Here is a 19,829-nt window from a genome sequence, read left to right as displayed (position 1 = left end):
CCAAGGGGAAACGGAATCATTCGGTATAAAACAGTGCTATCAAATTATTACACTCACTTGAAGATTAAACATGTTGTCGCAAAATATTTTTTTCCCCCAAAGGAAGATTTTGGAAAGGAGTAATTATTTCTCAATATGTGCTCCATGGTGGTTGGGTGCCAGCTCTGTGTTACTGCTGCATCAGTAAAACTTTGTCCTCAACCAGGGTAGGCCTATGACACAGGCTATTCGGGCTGGGTGATGCATCAAAATCCAGACAAACAGTGGCTCTTCCGTTGCCCTCAAAGACAACAGCGCCCTTCATGGTTACTGTTGCCGTGAGTCCAGGCCTTTGTGCCAATCCATTCATGCTTCATGATACAGCCCTCGTTTGACTCATTCAAACAGCCAGCTCCACACAGAGCTGCTGTCTTATCGAAAACCGAGAGTTATCACTTCCATTCTGAATTCATTACTTCCTCATCACTTCCTCTCACCTCTTTCCCATTCCAGTTTAGGGGCATCATTTACTCAAACAAATCATTATCAGAAAAACATTTTAATCTCAATTAACTTTAAATCTGTTTGTTTGGTTATAGTGTGGCTGTGAGTCAAAAGGACCAATCCACAATAATTTTATTTTTGTGCTCATTTAAAGAGCCCTAATACAGTATAATGACAATCAGAGATTCCCAGCACATCAGTATCTACAGTATGTTGAGTTTGTACTCCCATTGGGGATTGTCATGTTGTTTTACTGACGGATGACGTCTAACCACACCCTGCATTCAGACGTAACGTTTTAAGAAGTGTAGGTTAATGAAGAGGGAGGTGAGACAGGCTCGCATGACTTCATGAGTCAGCTGAATAGTGCGAGGTCATGGCTGATTCGTCATCACAGGGCCTGAGGCACTTCCCAGGCACCCGGTATCACGACTGACATAACATTGACTCTTTTGCATCACATTTATGTAACGCTTAATTATGTCACCCGTTGCTGTAGCCCACCATAGCCTCACGCACTTCTGGTCAGTGTAATGAATCCAGAGTGATCCATACTGTATCTGCTGTCAGTCGGGCACGCTGGTTCAGTAGACTCCTAGTGGAGACAGAGTCCAGGGAAGGGTGTGTTCTCACTGATACCACCCATCACTGCCTCTTACTTTCTCACACTTCTAGTTCCTCTCTTTCATCAAGTATAAAGGAGGGAGGTGGATCTGTGGCAGCCCTCAGTGTACCTGAAAACAGCTGGCAAGTTATCATTAGCCTTAATTTGCACTGACACAGACAAGGACTGTTTTGTTTTTCAAGGTTTTTTTTTATTATTATTTATTTTTCTCTCACAAACATCACATTCTCATACAGAACCTAGAATGTGGAATATATTTCAGTTTCTCACCTCTGGATTATTGGCTGCTATCAGTCCAGATGCATCTCAAGGTAAGTCATATGTTTAGCTGTACTGCATCTCTCTCAGTTAGTTATACCACTGACCAAAATCATGTAATGTAAGGTGTTACCAAATGTTGCACTGTAGGGCATGTTGTCAACAGATCGGATTGTTTGTACAGCCAGATAGGCAGCATCTGTGTATACTTCATAACAGCCTGTCTATTTGTGTAAAGATGCAGAAGGCTCAGTCTGGATGATTTCATACTAAAAAAAATGGTAATGACCAAGTGCCAAGAAGAGTAGCAGTTATGATATTCATTGGTCAATGGTCACACTTTATCTTACTTTGAGGAAGAAAATTAGTTTCTTAATTTCTTGCATCAGTGTAAGGGTGTTGTCTACCTTTGAACATGCAAGGTTCAGAAGACAGGATGGTAGCAGCTTGCATAGCTGAAAGTTTTATGCTGCTCGGAATAGCTTGTTGAATATTTATCGTTTTGGCCATTATGATGAGGTGAATTGTGACAGTGATAAATACATCTCAGATAACATCACTGATATCACAAGGTCATTTGAAATATGATTTAGTTTATTGGAAAAAATGTTTGTATGTGTATGTTTATGTCCAAGTATATTGTTCTTATCAGATGCTTTTATCAAAAGTAACTTACAATGACATTAAAGATTAGATTAACATGGGCAATTAAAAGTAAAGTCATATAGCCGAAATAAAACAAATACCAATATTAGAATATACTACATCACATGTAATAATGATAATAATAATAACAACAACACTTCAGTATTTATTCATTTTAATCATGACGCCAAACAACGCCAATGTTTACACTGAAAGGGAAATAGGAAAGAAAGACAGGCAGAAAATATCTTCAATCTATCCACCATAGAACAAATAGATGATATCTACACATTTTACACCTACATACATTCTTTACACAGTGAGAAAATGCCGCTAGGCAAGAACAGCACATTGTTGTCATTTTGACCATGATAACTGACAATTGGCCTGGGATTTCTCTCGACAGTTGAGTATCGTTCTTGCAGCTATGCTGGTGTGTTTCATGTGCGGGTCAGTTCCAATTACTCGCTGACCTCTCAGCAGGCGGATGAGCTGTGCCAGAGCCTGTTCAGCAGCCTCGCCACTGAGGACCAGATCAGAGAGGCCTATAGCAAGGGGCTGGATACGTGCAGGTAAAATATTTAACAGGACTGCCCATCTGAACTGTACTTTTAAGGAAGTGCTGGAGTATTTTTGTTCACGCTTGTCTGTGTGTGTGAGTGTGTGTGGGAGTGTTTGTGTGCGTGTGTGCGTGCCTGCGTGCCTGCGTGCGTGCCTGCGTGCGTGTGTGTGTGTGTGTGTGTTTGTGTGTGTGTGTGTGTGTCACATGTTTTTATTATTAATATCTTATAGATTTCACAAGGCATCACAGAATATGTATTCTTGACATTTGCTCAGGTATGGATGGATTAATGACGAGAGAATCTTAATGCTCCAACGTGAACTTCAACCAGACTGCCCCTCCAATGGAACAGGGGTGATCTTTCTTGCAGACACACCAGAGTCTATCTCAGATGCCTACTGCTATGATCCCGCAGGTTAAAAAAGAATAGGATTTGAGATGTCATGAATTCCTTAGAAGCTTCTAGGTGTATCGAATTCTTACAATATATTGAACTGTTTTTTTTTTCTTCGCCTGTTTTCATGAATAGTTACATCAGAGTTGGATTGTGAAGAAACCAAGGCTCCTGAATCTGTAACACCACCAGACCCACAGACAACTGAGGAGTCTACTGCAGCGGTAACATGTAAGCGTTATGTTCCCCTCATTAGCCAGACCCTGGCGTCTGGCCAGTGCTGTGCCAGTGTGGTGGAAAAACACTGTGTTTGACTGAACTCGGCCTACAAAGGCCAGAGCGTGGCTCACTGAGGCGGCCTGTTGTAGGTGTGTCACATGAGAGAAAAATGGTGAAGTAGGTGTGTGGGCGCCCCGGTAGACACACCTTTAGCAATTTGGAGCTTAGTCACATAATGTCAAAAAAAAGGCCCAGCCACTCCTTCATTTCACCAATGTTGTGGGTTGAACAAGGAATCTGTGGAGACCATATAAATAATCATTATTCTTTTTGCAAACAAATGGGAAGTCAAAGTGCAGGCTCTTAGAAAGATTTAACTCATAGTTTTTGTTTAAAGGTACAAGATTTTCACCTTAGTACGACCTTTTTCGAAGCCAATTTGATGGAAAATAGCCATAGTCATACAGCATAGCCGTAGTGAGTTGCTAACGAGAGAGCCACCCAAGCAGCTTCAAGATTGAACTTGAGCATTGAGAACATTGTTTGTGTACACAGATTAGTTTTGTTTATTAAAAAGAAAGGTTTTGAACAACTCACTTTAGCAGTTGTTTTTTCCGCTCAGATCTTGCCAAGTTGTTCAAAACCTTTTTGGTAAACTCTGTACATAAACAATGTTCTCAATATACGTAGTTTATACGTAGAGACCCTGGTGATACAGTACTTCAAGCAAAGTTGAATGTTGTGTTGAGCCTTCTTTAGAATTAAAAAAAAATAGCTTAAAAAAAATGGCGAGAGTTTTGCTTGAAGCATGGTTGGGTCAGTGTGCGGACAAGGAAGTTTTCAGTAACTGAATTCCATTATTGAACATATAATTTCTTTGATATTTCAGACTGTCATTTTGTTCCTCTAAATGTTAAAAAGTGCTACTAATTTCTCAAATGATCTATACTTGATTACGTCCTGCATCAGTAAATGATATTATTATATTATTATCAAGCCTGTTCTCACTGCTTGATTTCTGCAGAATGCATTTGTAGGGCTTGTTGTGGTTTAGAGCACATTGAGTCTAAGAGATCTCTAGTTCAAATGTATTGAATTTACCTTCCTTTCAACCTTTCAGCTAATCCTGGTCCTACTGACGGTTTTATTGAAAAAGCCACTACAGCAGATTCTTCAGAAGGGGACGGTCTTGAGACCAAAAACCCAACTGTGCAGACAGACACAGAAACAACCCCTGACGCAATAGAGCCGATTCCCGAGGTCCAGACGCCCACAGATGATCCTGAGGATAACAAGGAGGACGCCACAACGCCTTCCGAATTAACCCCCACTGATGGGGATGAGGTAATGGAGGTCACTGGGCCTGTTGAGCCAACTACTGAAGAACCCACAACTGTGACCGAGGAGGGGAAAGAAGAGGCCGGGGATGCAACAACTGAGGCCAAGCCTGCAGAAGACAGTGACACTGACAATGCTACCGCCACAACAAACGATGTAGATGATTCGTTTCTGCTGGTGAATGGTACAGAGTCAACAGACATCTCAAACACCACGGCCCCTGCTGGAACTTTGGAGCCATCTGAGGTGAACCCCACCAAGCAAGATGGAGATGAAGCCCTTGCACTCTCAACCGTTAGTCCAGTGGATGGCACCACGGCCGATACTGACACTTTTACAACTTCTGAGTCTCAAGATACCGATGCGGAAGGCGATCCAGACAGCAAGGAAGAAAGCACCACTGTAGTATCCTCTGATGATGCGCCAGAGACCACCACAGAGACTCCAGCTGACCCAGATGTTGACTTGAAGGAGGAAAATCCAAATGGAAATAACATAAGCTATGGTACGTGTCCATAAGCCATTTTCATTCAAACTCCTGTGATCGATGTGATTGAGGAGGTGTTGACATTGTAGTAGTAACAGTGGCCAGTGACCATGCACATCTGCTACTGATGCTGTTGCTGTTTCCGTAAGCGAAGTAACAGCTGTGTGAAATCATCATTTTCAGTATTGTAAACCAAAACATTTGTATTCATTTAGCTGACTCTTTTATCTAAAAGCCACTTACATATATCAATTAAATCACAAGGGTCATTGTTCCCAAGCAACTTAGTCTTGAGAGCCTTGCTCAAGGGCACCATGGTGGAAGGCTGGATTTGAACCCACAATTTTTCAAGATACGGCATGCTGGCCCAGCTCCTTGGCCTCTATGCTACCACCACCCCCAGTAAAGCAAAGAGGCTTGAACAGTGTTCAAGCCTCTTTGCTTTACTGGGGGGGGGGGGGGGGGTGGTTCAAGCCTCTTTGTTTTACTGGGGGTGGTGGTAGCATAGTCAGAGAGTATAGAAGTACTTCTAGGCCTCTACTCTTTCCCTTGAGTGGGCCCTAACCTCTACCTTATCTCCACCACTTTATGATCATGGCATCAATGAACTAATCCAAATATAACGTCCTTGTCCACCAATAGGTCTTCCTTCTCCGAGAGGTCGGATGGGACCAAAGGTTATTGAGTCATTCACTGTACCAAACCCAGCAGCTCGAGAGGAGGGTGGCACACCTGGTGAGTGTGCTTTGTGCTATACTGCTTTCATGTGACACATCAACTCAAAGCATTTTGCTTCCTAATAATCATGCTTATAATCATAGATTATACTGTAATTAGATGTAATCATAGACATGTTATGACAAGTATATCCGCTTGTCGGATATGGCGTATTAAAAGACTTTTAATGGCTCTGCTCCCCTGTTCTTTTAGCCTGGCTGATCATCTTCTCATTCGTCATGGTTGTTGGAGTCTTGCTCTGTGTGTTTGCCGCTGTTGCCACCAAGGAAAGGTATGATTCACACAATTGAGAAATGAGTTGTGTGCTCCCCAAACACTGCAAACAATAGTTCACTGATCACATTTTACTTCCTCTCCAAATTCCTCGTTCAGGTGGTATGGACCACTACGTGAGAAAGTCAGAGGCAAGGACAGCAGTGAGGAGACTGAGAAAAAAGCAGCAGTGTCTTTGTCTACGGGCAGTCAACAGGAAATGGTGACACTCATGAACAGAGGTCCAGTCCAGACGAACGGCAGGGCAGAGGAGTTCACCGTGATCGCCCTGGAGGAGCCTCCAGAGAAGGAGTTCTTGGCATGAGAAGGGATCCACAGAGGCTGGGACAGACAGACACACACACACACACACACACACACACACACACACACACACAGAGAGAAACACACACACATACACACAGAGAAACACACACACACACACACACACACACACACACACACAAACACACACACACACACACACACACACACACACACACACACACACACACGCTAATGGAGCGAAGACAACAAGTGAACAGTGAAGTGCCATGTCATCAAACCCAGTAACTGTAGAATGTGCACATGAGTAACAGTTCTGGAAATCTCTTCCTTGTTGTACAGCAGGGCATCACCTTACATGTGCATATTTCAATATTAGTGGTCAAGATGTCAAGTTCAATTACTATTTATGTTTCAGAATCGATGAAATGAAAATATGGTCATAACATTAAATGTTACAGTGAATTGTTAAATGTTTGAATTACCTTATAATCTCTTAATATTCAAGATTCAGGCAAAATCGCAAGCGTTTCCATGCAGAATGATAAAGGTTTAATTACACACGTGATGGCAGAGGTTCTCAGTCTTGTTGCCGGGACAACCCTACTCAGCACATTTTCATGTTTCCCTGTTCTGCTTACCCTACTGGAGCCCCCTTCATTAGCTGGACACGGTTGCTATCACCGTGCTTGCAGTGACAGACGGAATATGGTGTGAGCGTGGGAAATCTTGCATTATTGGTTATGTTCAAACATAATATATTTTCCATGCTGTCATCAGGACATGCCTTCAGGAATCTTCGGTCACTGTGCATATGTAAAGCCATACTAATGTTTCTCTCTATTTAACAAATGATTTGTCTAACTGTGTATGTGTTCATTTATAGTATACAGCATAAGATGCACTGAACTTGAGAAGAAATTATTGCCAGTAAATGTTTGTTTCTTACCATGTGTGGACTTTTCTAGTTGCTAGTTTTACTAACCAATGAGACAATTCAGCATAATTTTAGCCATTCAGTTATTACATGTTAAATAATTTAGTTTATACCTAAACTGGTCCTCTGTAGGTATATGGCAAATAGTTGACGACAAGCGGAATTATGTAAAGTTATACCAAAATTTGAAACCAGCATTATTATCTCAGACTGGACTGTAGTTACTTAACAGTCTGAAGATGAGATTTGTAATATGAGGCACTGTTAAACAGATTAAATGTCCTTAGAGACATTTAGTAAAAGCATGGTTTCCAAATTATAGTATAACACTGTCAAATAGCCAAAAACTCCTCTCTTATTATTTACATTAGGAACAATTAATCAAGAACGTCATAGTGTCTCATACAGAAACTTTATTGATATACAGAATTATACAGTATGAACACAGTAAAATACATTATAATACATTAGTTCAGTTGTTGCAAAGTAAAAATAAGTCTGCTTTTTCTCTGTTACTCACAGAGACACACACATACCCACACACACACGCGCACACACACACACACACACACAGACATTCACACTTGCATGCACAAAGACAATGCCTGTGCTTACACATGCACATGGATCATGCACTCGCCAGTCTGTTGTATGAATGTGGCTCTAGTTATGATGTGAACTTGAAAAGACATGAAAGTATAGAGTATATCTGCACATGCTCCTGCACAAACAGTGCTTCTCATCAAAAAAGAGATAGAAAATAGAGACAATATTTGTCTTTATTTACATTTGTCATAACCATAGAAAACAAAATAGAGGAAAAAGACAAATTTTAAAAAGTGGGTCTTGGTATGCAAGTTACACACTTGGTTTTAAATCAAATGTGAACACAAAAGTGGATCAAGATGAGCATAGACAACGCAGCACATCCTTCACTATGAGGAATGTCTTTCCCATGCTCCCGTGCCAGGCCCTGCCTGAACACATATCTCCACTGCAGAGATACGTCAGCAAGCTCCTACATTTCCCCTGCCCCTCTGTACTCTGGTCATGGTATACATGGTGAAGAGCCATACAAAACATTACCCAGGTAACACTGACAACTCTTAAAGTCATTTTACTTTTTCCCCTAGAGCCAAGAATTCTAGTAAAAACAGACAAAAACACAAATTCTGAGAGCCTAGGACAACTCTGTCATAGACAAGTGAAAAATATTTTTTGTAATTTTTTCAATTTTTTTCTCTCTCAATCTGGTGTGTAATTCTTAATTTAAACCAGATTTCATATGGCCCAAATATATGGATATGAACACTGTAGGTGGAATTACAAACACCAGTTCTGAACTATCCAAACTTAATTACAAACAACCTTACTTTTATAAATGTATGGATATATATATTTGTTTCTCTATTTTTAGACACAATGAGCAAGAACTATCCATTTCAAAAGCCTACACACCAGTTCAACAAAATATATTTCTGTCTAATATATGATATATATATATACACAAAGTGCAATGAGGCACTTACATGTAAGATTATCGTGCAAAAATAAATAAATAACAGTAATGCTGCTGTAACAGTTAACTGGTACAGGGTGCCATGCAGACGGATTATACTCTTCACGGATACTTTTTCAGCATCACATTTCTAACAAACACTTACTAAATTTTCAATTTGCCTTTGACAGTGGAGCAAGTGATTTGTCAATTCTTGAATTGATAGACAGGTTAATGCTGCAGTGGAAATACACTATATATCCACCAGAGGATATGATGATGCTGGGCTTTCACTTAAGAAATGCAAAAAAATATACTAAAATAGGTTATGGGAATCAGTATGGTCATAATTGTCACACTGACTGCACAATTTGCAGTTGACATCTTCAAGGCAAGGTTGTCATGTACAGTAGCATATAAATAACAGTTAACAAAGCACACAAAACATATGCACAATCTACTGTCTCATTTGGGCGAGCAAATGTTTGCAAACTCCTCTCTCTCAGACATAAGCACACTTGCACCACCTTAGCATAGACACGCATGTATATCTCAAAGCTTGCAATACAGCAAAGACACAGCAACGTCTAATCCCTGTTTTCTCAAACTACGCAGCCACGGTAGGAGTAAAATAAGCCAATAATCCAAAAAGCTTTATGTGAAATATAGTAAAACATGCTGGTTGTCTCACTGTCAGGATTTGCAATAAGTCTTTGGTGTGCCCTGCTCCTAATTGCTAATGCGGCATGTGCCTCGGCTGCTGCCTAAAAATACTCTGCAATTCTGGGAGGCTCGGCCTTTTTGGATATATTCAGCGCAGAGGTAAGCTCGTGTGCTAAGTGGCTGATTATGTGAGTCAACAGCAGGGGTTAATCCTCCTAAGTCCAGCCAGACAAAGGTTACTCCCTGAAACAAGCTGATCCTTTCTCCCAGCACCTGCTGCATGGCACCAGAGGGCCCTCGCTCGCCTGTAAGGGGACTAGGATTCTGTGAACTTAGAGATGGCAGAAGAGCCACTTGTGTTACTTTTTTTTTAGGAGCAATGAAATTAGATTCAAGGACAGCTGTGTGTATGAAATGTTATTCCTGGGTATTTCACCAGTATCTTAAGAAGACATAAAAACATACTTTCATAGACATTCAAACTCTATTAAGATCGCTGTCGGAAGGCAGTAGGTTTCGGAGTGCTTTTGAAACATTCCTTCACCAAAATTCAGATGAAAATACTCTAAAAGACTACTGGGGATAGTTATACTAAAACCCTTGTGACAGTTCAAAGGAAGCTCTGCCCTAAAATGGGCAGATTGTTTTTTATAGCTTTGGGCCTTCCACATATTTCAAATAGACAAGGCCAAACCTTCCTCTTTACTGGTTAGGGCGTGTCGCTCCCTCTGTTATTTCATGAGGTTTGGACTGCTACTGTTCTCAACATATTTTAGGTTTTCACTCTTAAGAGGCCATTCACCCAAAGGTAAGGCTTACAGTATAGCCCCCTGTTTTGGTCCCCTTTCCAGTATTAAATTATATATGCTAATGCCATCTTCTGGTACAGTGTATGAGAGCATTGGTAGTTCCATGCGAGTGGTTTGCACTATCAATATTCCAGTTCAGAGTGTCAGAGTTGCATGTATGTGTCCAGTTCATTGTTTGCTTGTTTTAGTTCTGAGAAAGTGATGTTTGGGTTCTTTCATTTTTCATCGTGAAGGGTAAACCTTGAGGAACTCAGGATAAGGCGAAGCAGGATCTGTGTGATGTATTACTCGCGTATCCAAGGTTCCTCCTCAACAACAGAGTACTCCGCAGGGGAGCCATTTGAGGTTACCTGAAAGCAATTATCAGGAACAACTAACTGTAGGACCAAGGCACAGTAAATAATACATTTTCCATTTCAAATATGTCTATGATTTGGAGCAGAGAAGCCATTTGGATATATTTGTAGAGTCACATCCATATCCCATTTGAGGTGTGTTGAAAAATTTCAGAGGATACCCAACTCAGTCCATGAATTTGCTTTGTTTGGAATGAGACTGGCTAAAATGTGCCATGTCACCCTATTTTGAAATACATTTGGCTAGCACAGTATGGATTCTCTGTCCAAAAATACATCTCTAAAGAATAACAGGGACTTGCTCACAATCACATAAGCACAGGCAAAGGATTTCATGACACCAAACACGAATAGTATGTTCACACTACTGGAAGCATTGTTGCATAGAAAATTGCAAGTAAGAAAATAGTGTATATCAAAAACACATATAGAAAGCATGGAATATGGTTGCTGGTATAACACAACAAGTCTCCCCAAAGATTGCACATATATTTGGAATTAAATGAAATAGCACCCTTCATGTCCCTGCTATTCCGTCAAAAGACAAAAAAGACTTTTGCAAAAAAAAGAACAAATGCACTTAGTGTACAATTACCTAAGTCACTGTTCTTCCCAAGCCACCGACAAATGCCAAAGCCAGCTTGGCATTTTCAACACAAATCATCATATCTATCTCCATAGGTGTCCTGCAAAAATCAATTGTTGTTGAACAAAATGCCTTCTTCATCTAACTTTGTCATACTTTCATGACATAATAGGACATATATAAATAAACAAGCGATCTTTATAGTGGACACTCTAAAGTATGTTAAGACCAAAGGTTTAAAATTGGTATATTGTCCGCTCAATGCATAGTCCTTTTTATAGAGCTGATATATTTTAGAGGGTGTTACAGTAGAGGGTTGCATAAAAACTGCTATTTCATCCAATTGGTAGACAATAAAGAAATTTCCATCTATGTATATAAATTATCTTTCGTTCAAATATATCTGCATGCATTCACACAGGGATGTACAACTTTACATGAACAGTAAACATCAATATGACGATGGACGCCATGGGAGTCTCTACATGCAAGTCTCTATATCTGTGAGGGTGAATGGTACCTTGCAGTCATCAATCATTACTTGTGGGCAGGAGTGGCGTTGGGTGTATACGTGCTGGTTGGTATTGTTTTCATAGAAGGACTGTGTTTTTGACATCTCCATTTCATCGAATTTGGCCTGTGCATCAAGACTGTCCAACTCGTCTTTTGAAAGGTGGTAAACAATTCCAGCACCATAGGAATCACCAACAACATTCACTGAAGTTCTGAAGCGATCCCTGTTTTTTGGGTGAGACAGACAAAGACATGTTCCACAAGACCTCAAACTAAGCTGTCTCTTAAAATGGCAATGGTCTACACACAAATTAACCAAAAACACGTTGGTCAAAAGGACATGAATATATTTAACCAAACGTGTAGGCTATTCGTATATAAAAAAAAACACAAGCCATGAATTAAATGTGATAAAAAACTGAACGCATTCTCATAAATCTTTGTAAACTGCAATATTTTTTAGCTGCATTTTAGTAGCATGAAGCCCTAAATGTGAAGCTACCCCTTGCATGAAGCCCAATCATTTGAGCAATGCACATAGAATTACTGAGTGTACTCACAGAAGCCAGTCAACCGCCACCAGCAAACTGATGTCTGAGGTAGGCAGTCCCACAGCAGTCAGGATCAGAATCATGGTCACCAAACCAGCACTCGGAATACTAGCCGCACCCACACTAGCTAGGGTGGACGTTAAGCTACAGTAAAAAGAATTGAGCTTATCAGATGAACGCAAAACACTCAAAACAATTCATCATTAAAACAAATTACACAGACTGGCTAAATTAGTAGCTTATCCAAATCAATGATGTAAACACGTCTCTGGCTTTCTAAACACTTTGGTATGCAACAAAAGCATGAAGATAACTAGCAATGGGACCTACCTGACTGTGGCAATCTGACCATAATCGAGATCAATTCCATTCATCTGAGCAATGAAAATGGCTGCCACGGCTTCATAGAGAGCTGTACCATCCATGTTAATGGTTGCACCAACAGGGAGCACAAAGCGAGTCACTCTCTTATCAATGCCAAGGTTTTCCTCAAGGCATCGGAATGTGACAGGCAGAGTGCCAGCACTGAGGGGTGAAACACATACAGGAAAACATGTTAGGAGCCAAAAAATGAACACATTGTGTCAACATGCAGATTGAATTCACCTCGCACTCCATTTTGTGCTATTCACAAAAACTTAAACAAGAGTGCATGCCCTTGAAACATGTTCGATTATATGTGAAATTGGTTTAGTTCAGGTTGTAGATACCTCCTGTCTGAATGCAATTGTACAGGGCTGCTTTTCAATATGTCTCAGAGGAAACTATTGCTATGGTTTTACTAGACCATTGTGACTAGCATTGACACTTTATGAGGTCTACTTTACCTGGAGGCTGTTCCCAAAGCAGTGACCCAGGCTTGGAAGATTCCCATGAAGAAATGGTAGGGATTTTCTTTAACTATGACGAAGTATATCAACGGCAAGAATATGGCACCATGGATAATGAGGCCCACGATGACTGTGACCATGTACATTCCCAGCTGACGTGCCACCATCTCCAGATCATTAATGGAGATGATCTTCCCGCAGATGAGACAGGCAATACCAACAGGAGAGTACCTATACAAGCGCATAGAGGGAGAGACACAGAATGAAGTCTTTACTGAGAAACATTTCAAAATGCACTCTAATTGCTTGTTACATGCTGACAAGAACGTTCAAAACTTCCAGACAGTTCTGGTCAAGTCGGTAAGAAACAAGTTAGAAAACTGAAATAACTTACAATGTCCAATCAAACAATCAAACGTCTTCTAAACAACAAGGAAAGATAAAGTTATGAGATCTACAACATCAGACATGGAAGACTGACCACATGATCAAGCCAACGAGTCTCATGACGATCTCATTGAGGCAGTTGAAGAAGTCCAGCATCAGCTTGGCCTTCTCCCCCATCTTGCCCATGATGATCCCAAATGCCACAAAGAAGCCGATGAGACCTATTTTCAGACCCCAAAAAAAGGATAATAGGTCAATGACATGGGCATGAAATATGTCCAATTCATTTCTACATACATAATCACGTGGTAATTAGCAGTTAATAACTACAGTATCAGGTAATATGACACGCGAGTATACCTGATCTCAATGCCTTACCTAATACGTTCATTCCACTCCTGAACTGCAGAGTTTTTTTGACAGAAAATGTTGGTGGCGATCTAGTGACGTTTCGTCCGTTGCGCATCATCATAGGGGGAGGAATCTCAGTCTTAGTCGAGACAGTGGATATCTGAAAAGAGGAAAGGAGGGGAGGGACAGACAGATATGAAGAGGTGAAGAAGAGGTGAAGTTCAAATCAGCTACTATTGTCAGTATGTTAATGCTATCATTTGTATAAGCAGTGGCCGTAATGGTTTGAAGATTTGTTTGAAATTTGGCCCTCACTTTGCCTTACACTTTTTTAAATGAATCATAATGAATTTTAAATGTTCATGCTTGGCATCCACATGGTGATTGACTAAGTGCGGTGTTATTCAGTTAAAACACAGTGGTTATTAGGGTACAGGATCTAGGCCATTTCCATGGGCAAATGTATGGAAATCATGAGATAATGAGCCCATAAACTCACCCTTGAGCATGTCAACTATGACATCTAACAATATTAATATATATTCCATATTAGCTAATGTCAGTAAATGGCCTACACAAAACGGACCCTTGCAGATTCATATGCATAAAGGCAAGGTTAGCAAAGCGTGTCTATGCCAATGTAACCCAACAAAACTAACCTGCTGGAAGCAAGCCTGCACCAGATTCTCTGGAAAGAGGTTCCTGATGAGGTCAAAGAAAGCATCTAAACTTGAAACCTCGTCATTTTTCTTTCCTGGACCAAGATTTGTTTTCAGCTTAGGGTTCCCTGGGTGAATAGCAAGCACTAGGATCACCCCTAGCACAGCCGCGATGACCGTGGTGGACATGTAGTAGACCATGGCTCTCGTCCCCAGGCGTCCACTCGACTTTGCGTCCAGTCCAGCCAGGCCTTCATTGACAGAAAAAAAAACAATTAGTCGCATTTTGTGGATTTATAAGTGTATTCTCTACCATCTCTACCTTCTCTAGGCTACTTAACGGCATAACATACATCAGCAAAACACATCAGTTGGAAAAAAAAAAACTATTTGATTGAGTCGAACTTGATGATTATTGGACCGTGCAAATACCTGTGATTAAACTGGAAATGATGAGAGGTAAGATGAGCATCTTCAACATTCTCATCAGGATCTCCCCAGGGAAGCCAATGACCATAATGACATCAGCAGGAAGTGGCGAGATGTAGCGCAGCAGCATCCCTACCACGGACCCAATTATGACACCTGCAAAGGGAATCCACACAAACAGTTGAGCAAGACAGCAGATGCAAACAATCTAGAATGGCCCCAATGAAAAGGTTGACACCAAAAGCAGAAGAACACTTTAATAGAAATCCAGGATGGATCTATAACAACAAAATCCTTTGGCATGACTATATGGACTTCGTTCAGTGAATTATCACCGGAGCTACTGCTTTCACATGCTTGATTATTTATAAATGCTCTGAAATTCTAAAGTCATAGGCCAAATGTATCTAGGGACAATTGTGAATGAGCACCAGTTTTAAAGTGTTTACATCAATTCAGCACCTTATGGAGGTACAGCACTACATAAGTAGCACAAAGGTGAATTGTGTGAGTTCTGACCCATTAGAAAGCCAATCAACATTACTTGAGACAGCCTCTAAAATTGTATTCACAACTATGTGCCTTGAACAAAAGCCACCTGTCTCACCTAGCCTATATTTTTTTATAGATAAAGGCAGATATATCCAATTCCTACTGCTCTAAGTGCTGTTTAACCAGTGGTCAACTAAACAGATTCCCCAATGGTCAGCGATAATAATCAAAGGCCTATGATATTTCTTACAAAACCAATAATATTTGCCTGGTAATGCATTATGATACAGCAAACCGAGTATTGTCTCTCACTACTAAATGCAGTTACATTACCATGACTTTGCAGACTTGATTGTTTTTCCATCATCCAATTAAGACTTAAGAGAGCTTATTTGCAGCTTGATGCTCACCTCTTAGGTACATTAGTAGCTCTTAATAGTACCTCACTCTACACGAAGCAGTCTATTTTTATATGTCCATGACTGCACGTGGTAGCTCTGTTTAGACATGCCTTGATGTATACAAAAGTATAAGACCAAAAACACAAAGATACTGAATAGGCCACAAGAAAGCATATGTCCCCAAACTACCTTATTGATATTTCAAATGCTTGCCATCAAACTTTTGAATGCATAATTACTGTACTGATGGTGTGTGTTACTATGAATGATTGTTCCACAAATACTTGATTTGAACTAGCTATACGGCTTTGTGTGCCCTTTGTATAGCTATTGTGCGGTTACACATTAGCGGTAATCTCATTGCAAATTCTGCTTTAGACTTTTGTTGACAAGTCACTTTCTAACAATGTTTACATGTACAAACTATGCTTTTGTAAAGAGTTTAGATGTCTTGTTTGTATATCTGGCAGAACATCCCATGTGGAAGGCACACAATGCTCAAAACACAAAGAAAGCATGAAACTGCTCAAAAGAGAAAGTGTGATAACACTTGGCACAGGTCAGTAAACACAACACAAAGCCCATACAGCACCATAAAGAGTAATATATAATGAAAATGACATAAATAACTAAATTGTAGACTACAAAGTAGGAATGCAGAGATGGGAGGTTTGGATGTTTTGGAAACATATTAACTATAGAAGTCAACAAAGTATGGAGAAGACGAATGACACTGAAGACATGTATTTCCACTCATGGGATACTTCATCAATTATTAGTTTGTCATTTTCCTCTTTAATGGGACAGATGTTGCGTAAGCTGCTGTATCATGTGAATATTGCCACTCCTTTCAAGGACACCACTGACATATGGACATGTGCAAGTGATGCCTTTAAACATCTTCAGCACCTCAAACTGCAACAAAACATTCACAATAATAGAAAAATACATACCAAGGATTGTTATTGTTAGAAGGAGGTTTTTCCTTAGCGCTTTGCAGATGCCAAAACAGGCAGGCTGTGGTTCCACCACCATTGGTGGCTCCAGGTGGTTCTCATGCATCCTGACTTCAACTTGCTTCTGCATCACCTTGGCACTGGGTACACAGGGGAGAAATGGCACATGAGTAAAGACATCCATCCATTTTTTAGTACATTATGACAAAACGTCATGTTTATTCGCCATGCGCAAGATAGAGTATCTTGACTATTTGCAGAAATGATTAATGCTCATTAAGTAAAGTGATGGAAACTAATGCTGATTTTATTTATTCAAGGAATTGTTAAATCTAGAGCTTGGTGACAATGTACATGAAGCAAGTTGTGTATGAATGTCTTCCCCTCATAATGCTTCAGTCTAATTGCATTATTAGAGGATAGGCAGTTCACAGTGATACCATTATCATTTGCATTAGACAATGTGCAAAATAACAACATACTATATTTCAAAACAAAAGCCAAAGTCCGACACATAGGCATTGGATTAAAAGAAGCCTCTTCTACAATTCCGATGCCATTTGGAGTTGGTGAAATGATGTTCCATCTACAGCTTTTATGTTCTGAGAGAGTTCCTAAGTGATCCCTGTTCTTTGCGCAGGCTGGAGGACACCCTGTGATTGCCCCTGTAGTTGAGTGAATGGCCCTCCAGGTAATCCCATGCCTGTGATCACCTCTCACTTTCAGGTCATCCCCCTTTCCAAGACATCTCCAGCTCATCACCAACCAGAGATGGCAAATCTCATCACATGACACAACAGCAAGGAGACCTTCAGCGTTGTTGTGGTCTGGCCTTAAACCTCTTAGAACGACACCCCGCCCTTGCTGCGTATAACCTTGGCCAGTTATGTAACCATTCACCTCAGTGATTAAGCACAGGTATGGCATCAGCCGCTGCACACTTGGTGGTGTTTGAAGTAGAAAAATGGCCCGTTAAGTACGTTGAGATGTTTGCATCGATAGGTTTGCAGCTACAAATTGTAAATTGCAAATTTGCAAAATACAAATGTTTCTTTGTATAGCGCCTCTGGTCTATAACTAATGCCTTTTTTTTATTATTAAAAAGTCAATGTTTAAATATAAACAAACAATTGAAATTGCACTGTTGGCACTGTGCTGTAGTCTATACATCCGGTCGCTTGTTTGGCTCTTTGCGCATTTTAAGAGCAAGGGAGGCTTGTGTAGTGCATGCACCTCGTGCACTCTTTACATTTCACACACTTCACGCGGCAGGACAGGACTTAAGAGCTCAGCGGTGCAAAGTAAATCAGAGGCTGTCTGATACACCTTGCTCCCACTCCACGGGCACATAAGCCTGTTAACTGTTCAGAATTAGAGACTGAGGGACTACAGAGGCTAAGTGTGTTGCATAACAGTGGGGGGACTGCCCAAGAAAAGTCAAGGTGTTACCTGTTGCAATATTACCATAACTTGGGACTTTTCATGTTCTGATTCCATACTCTACTCTGAATTTAGCCTGGTATAATGCAGATCTCTAGTACATCTAGTTTAACACCTAGATGTACAAGTGAAAAAGTGCATGTTCAGTACAAATCAATGTATGTTGTGCTCTATGCAAGGTTGCAATGATCAAAATATCACACACTATGAAATGCAGCCTCGCATACAGCAGAATCAATGGGGTTTACAGAGTCACAGTATGATCAATAGTGCATGTGATGGATGCACGCGTTGACTGGATGTACTATGGATGGATGAACTTAGAGCTAATTCTATTAAATGTTCAATCTGTTCAATGACATCGGCTGGATTGTTGTCAAAGTCCTACGCATCACTGAGGTTGCAATACTGATGCTGAGAGGTCACTGACTTGAAGTCTGTGAATATCAGCTTGTCTGTTGTGTTTATTTTAAGCTAAGAATGACCCCTGTGGTTCTTGCAAAAGGCAAAACAATATTGTTACTGTTGCTGACACCATTCAAATAAAATAATCTAAATGTCCACTTACTATCTAAACTGTACTCAGTTAAAAAAAGTAAAACACTTCTGAAGCTGAATTTATAAGTGAATGGCAAAGACAGTGAATGGTTATTGGAAAATAAGGAGCATTATTCCAGAATCACCTCTGCTAAATTAATTGAATGACAATTATTGTAAAGAATTAAACTCTAAGTACTAACATCAAGCGTAAACGTCTTACCTTGCTGTTACTGTTTTCAGGGAAAGCGACTTTTAAATGTAAAAAAAAAAAGAAATCTCAGTGTTACGGTTTATCCATCTAATCACTCAGTGTGAATCCTTAAAAGTCTTCCAGAAGCAACAGAGAACTACAGCAGGCCAGCAGGACTCTGATCATCGAGATGAAAACAATTCTACTCCACTCGCAGGGAAGAGTCCAGACAGAGTCCACAACGAGAGAAAGCGGTCCGATTGCCACAAGGTGCCGGTGAAATCTTACGGCCAGGTGCGAGTTCCCCAGTGAGACACTGGAGGACGAGGGAGGAGTCAGCACCTGAGATTAGCCATAAGCGCCAGGTGAGCACCTGCATGGGTTCCCTTCGGAGCATCTAATCCCTCTAAAAAGCGTGCTCTGCAACGATTCCCCTTTGACTGCTTGCTAATTGCCACATGGTGTTATGCACACTGACTGCACGCCAGTGAAGATGCTAAACACTCTGAGACCCCCTGAATGGGCCAGAATGCAGAATGGGTATGTGAGTCCAAAGAGAAGGAGAGACTAGTATTGCACATCGTTAGTGAGCAACTCAACAGTAGCTTTGTTAGTACTTTTGTGCATTAGTACATTACTGCTTGAAACTAACACAAAACCCATAAAGAAATGTAGGCCTGAAGTTAGAACTGTATCTTTTATAGAGCTTTGATGCATGTGACTCTGCTTTAGTTAGCATTTATAGAGTATGAGTGATGCACAGACAGACATGTTGATATTCACATCCATTGCCCGAAACACATGCAAATCTGTGCCTGCACCCAATCAATTTGGCCAATTACTTAGTTTGCTTTGGTTACTTAGTAATAATTCTAGACTTCCCCAAACTCACTCTAAAGAAAACAAGATAAATGTCCTGAATGCATGCTTGGCCATGAAAGCCAATATGACAATA

The 19,829-nt window shown here is 40.5% G+C and overlaps 2 protein-coding genes across 3 annotated transcripts; one reads left to right on the top strand and one right to left on the bottom strand.

Annotated features, from left to right (window-relative positions):
- Positions 1–1,163: 1,163 nt before the first annotated feature.
- Positions 1,164–7,234, top strand: cd44a (CD44 molecule (Indian blood group) a). 2 transcript variants are annotated; one of them, XM_062549177.1, is made up of 9 exons: positions 1,164–1,230; positions 1,345–1,419; positions 2,418–2,583; positions 2,849–2,988; positions 3,103–3,198; positions 4,307–5,029; positions 5,654–5,746; positions 5,942–6,020; positions 6,122–7,234. In XM_062549177.1, the coding sequence occupies exons 2-9, from the start codon at positions 1,353–1,355 to the stop codon at positions 6,324–6,326; spliced, it is 1,569 nt and encodes a 522-aa protein (XP_062405161.1). In that variant the 5' UTR covers positions 1,164–1,230; positions 1,345–1,352; the 3' UTR covers positions 6,327–7,234. The 2 variants fall into 2 exon arrangements, with proteins under 2 accessions (XP_062405161.1, XP_062405162.1); XM_062549178.1 differs by having other exon boundaries at positions 1,189–1,419.
- Positions 7,235–7,644: 410 nt separating this feature from the next.
- slc1a2a (solute carrier family 1 member 2a) lies at positions 7,645–19,065 on the bottom strand. Its single transcript, XM_062549054.1, has 11 exons — positions 18,905–19,065; positions 16,702–16,844; positions 14,859–15,011; positions 14,427–14,677; positions 13,795–13,927; positions 13,511–13,637; positions 13,027–13,260; positions 12,530–12,724; positions 12,209–12,343; positions 11,656–11,872; positions 7,645–10,543 (listed from the first exon to the last, which is right to left on the bottom strand). Exons 2-11 carry the CDS (start codon positions 16,832–16,834, stop codon positions 10,478–10,480), a joined length of 1,644 nt encoding a protein of 547 aa, XP_062405038.1. The 5' UTR covers positions 16,835–16,844; positions 18,905–19,065; the 3' UTR covers positions 7,645–10,477.
- Between the last annotated feature and the right edge of the window lie 764 nt (positions 19,066–19,829).

This window comes from Sardina pilchardus, chromosome 11 (genome assembly GCF_963854185.1).
Source record: "Sardina pilchardus chromosome 11, fSarPil1.1, whole genome shotgun sequence".
Lineage (NCBI taxonomy): Eukaryota > Metazoa > Chordata > Actinopteri > Clupeiformes > Clupeidae > Sardina > Sardina pilchardus.
The sequence above is the reverse complement of the archived record's forward strand: the minus strand, read 5'-3'. Positions and strand labels throughout refer to the sequence as shown.

Bases quoted from the DNA above. Each gene is read 5' to 3' on its own strand.
- cd44a (XM_062549177.1), top strand. From the start codon at position 1,353: ATGTGGAATATATTTCAGTTTCTCACCTCTGGATTATTGGCTGCTATC. The intron at 1,420-2,417 runs GTAAGTCATATG...TTCTCTCGACAG, and splicing joins CAGTCCAGATGCATCTCAAG to TTGAGTATCGTTCTTGCAGC. The intron at 5,747-5,941 runs GTGAGTGTGCTT...CTGTTCTTTTAG, and splicing joins AGAGGAGGGTGGCACACCTG to CCTGGCTGATCATCTTCTCA.
- slc1a2a (XM_062549054.1), bottom strand. From the start codon at position 16,834: ATGCAGAAGCAAGTTGAAGTCAGGATGCATGAGAACCACCTGGAGCCA. The intron at 15,012-16,701 runs GTATGTATTTTT...TTCCCTTTGCAG, and splicing joins TCTAACAATAACAATCCTTG to GTGTCATAATTGGGTCCGTG. The intron at 14,678-14,858 runs GTATTTGCACGG...CTGTCAATGAAG, and splicing joins CATTTCCAGTTTAATCACAG to GCCTGGCTGGACTGGACGCA.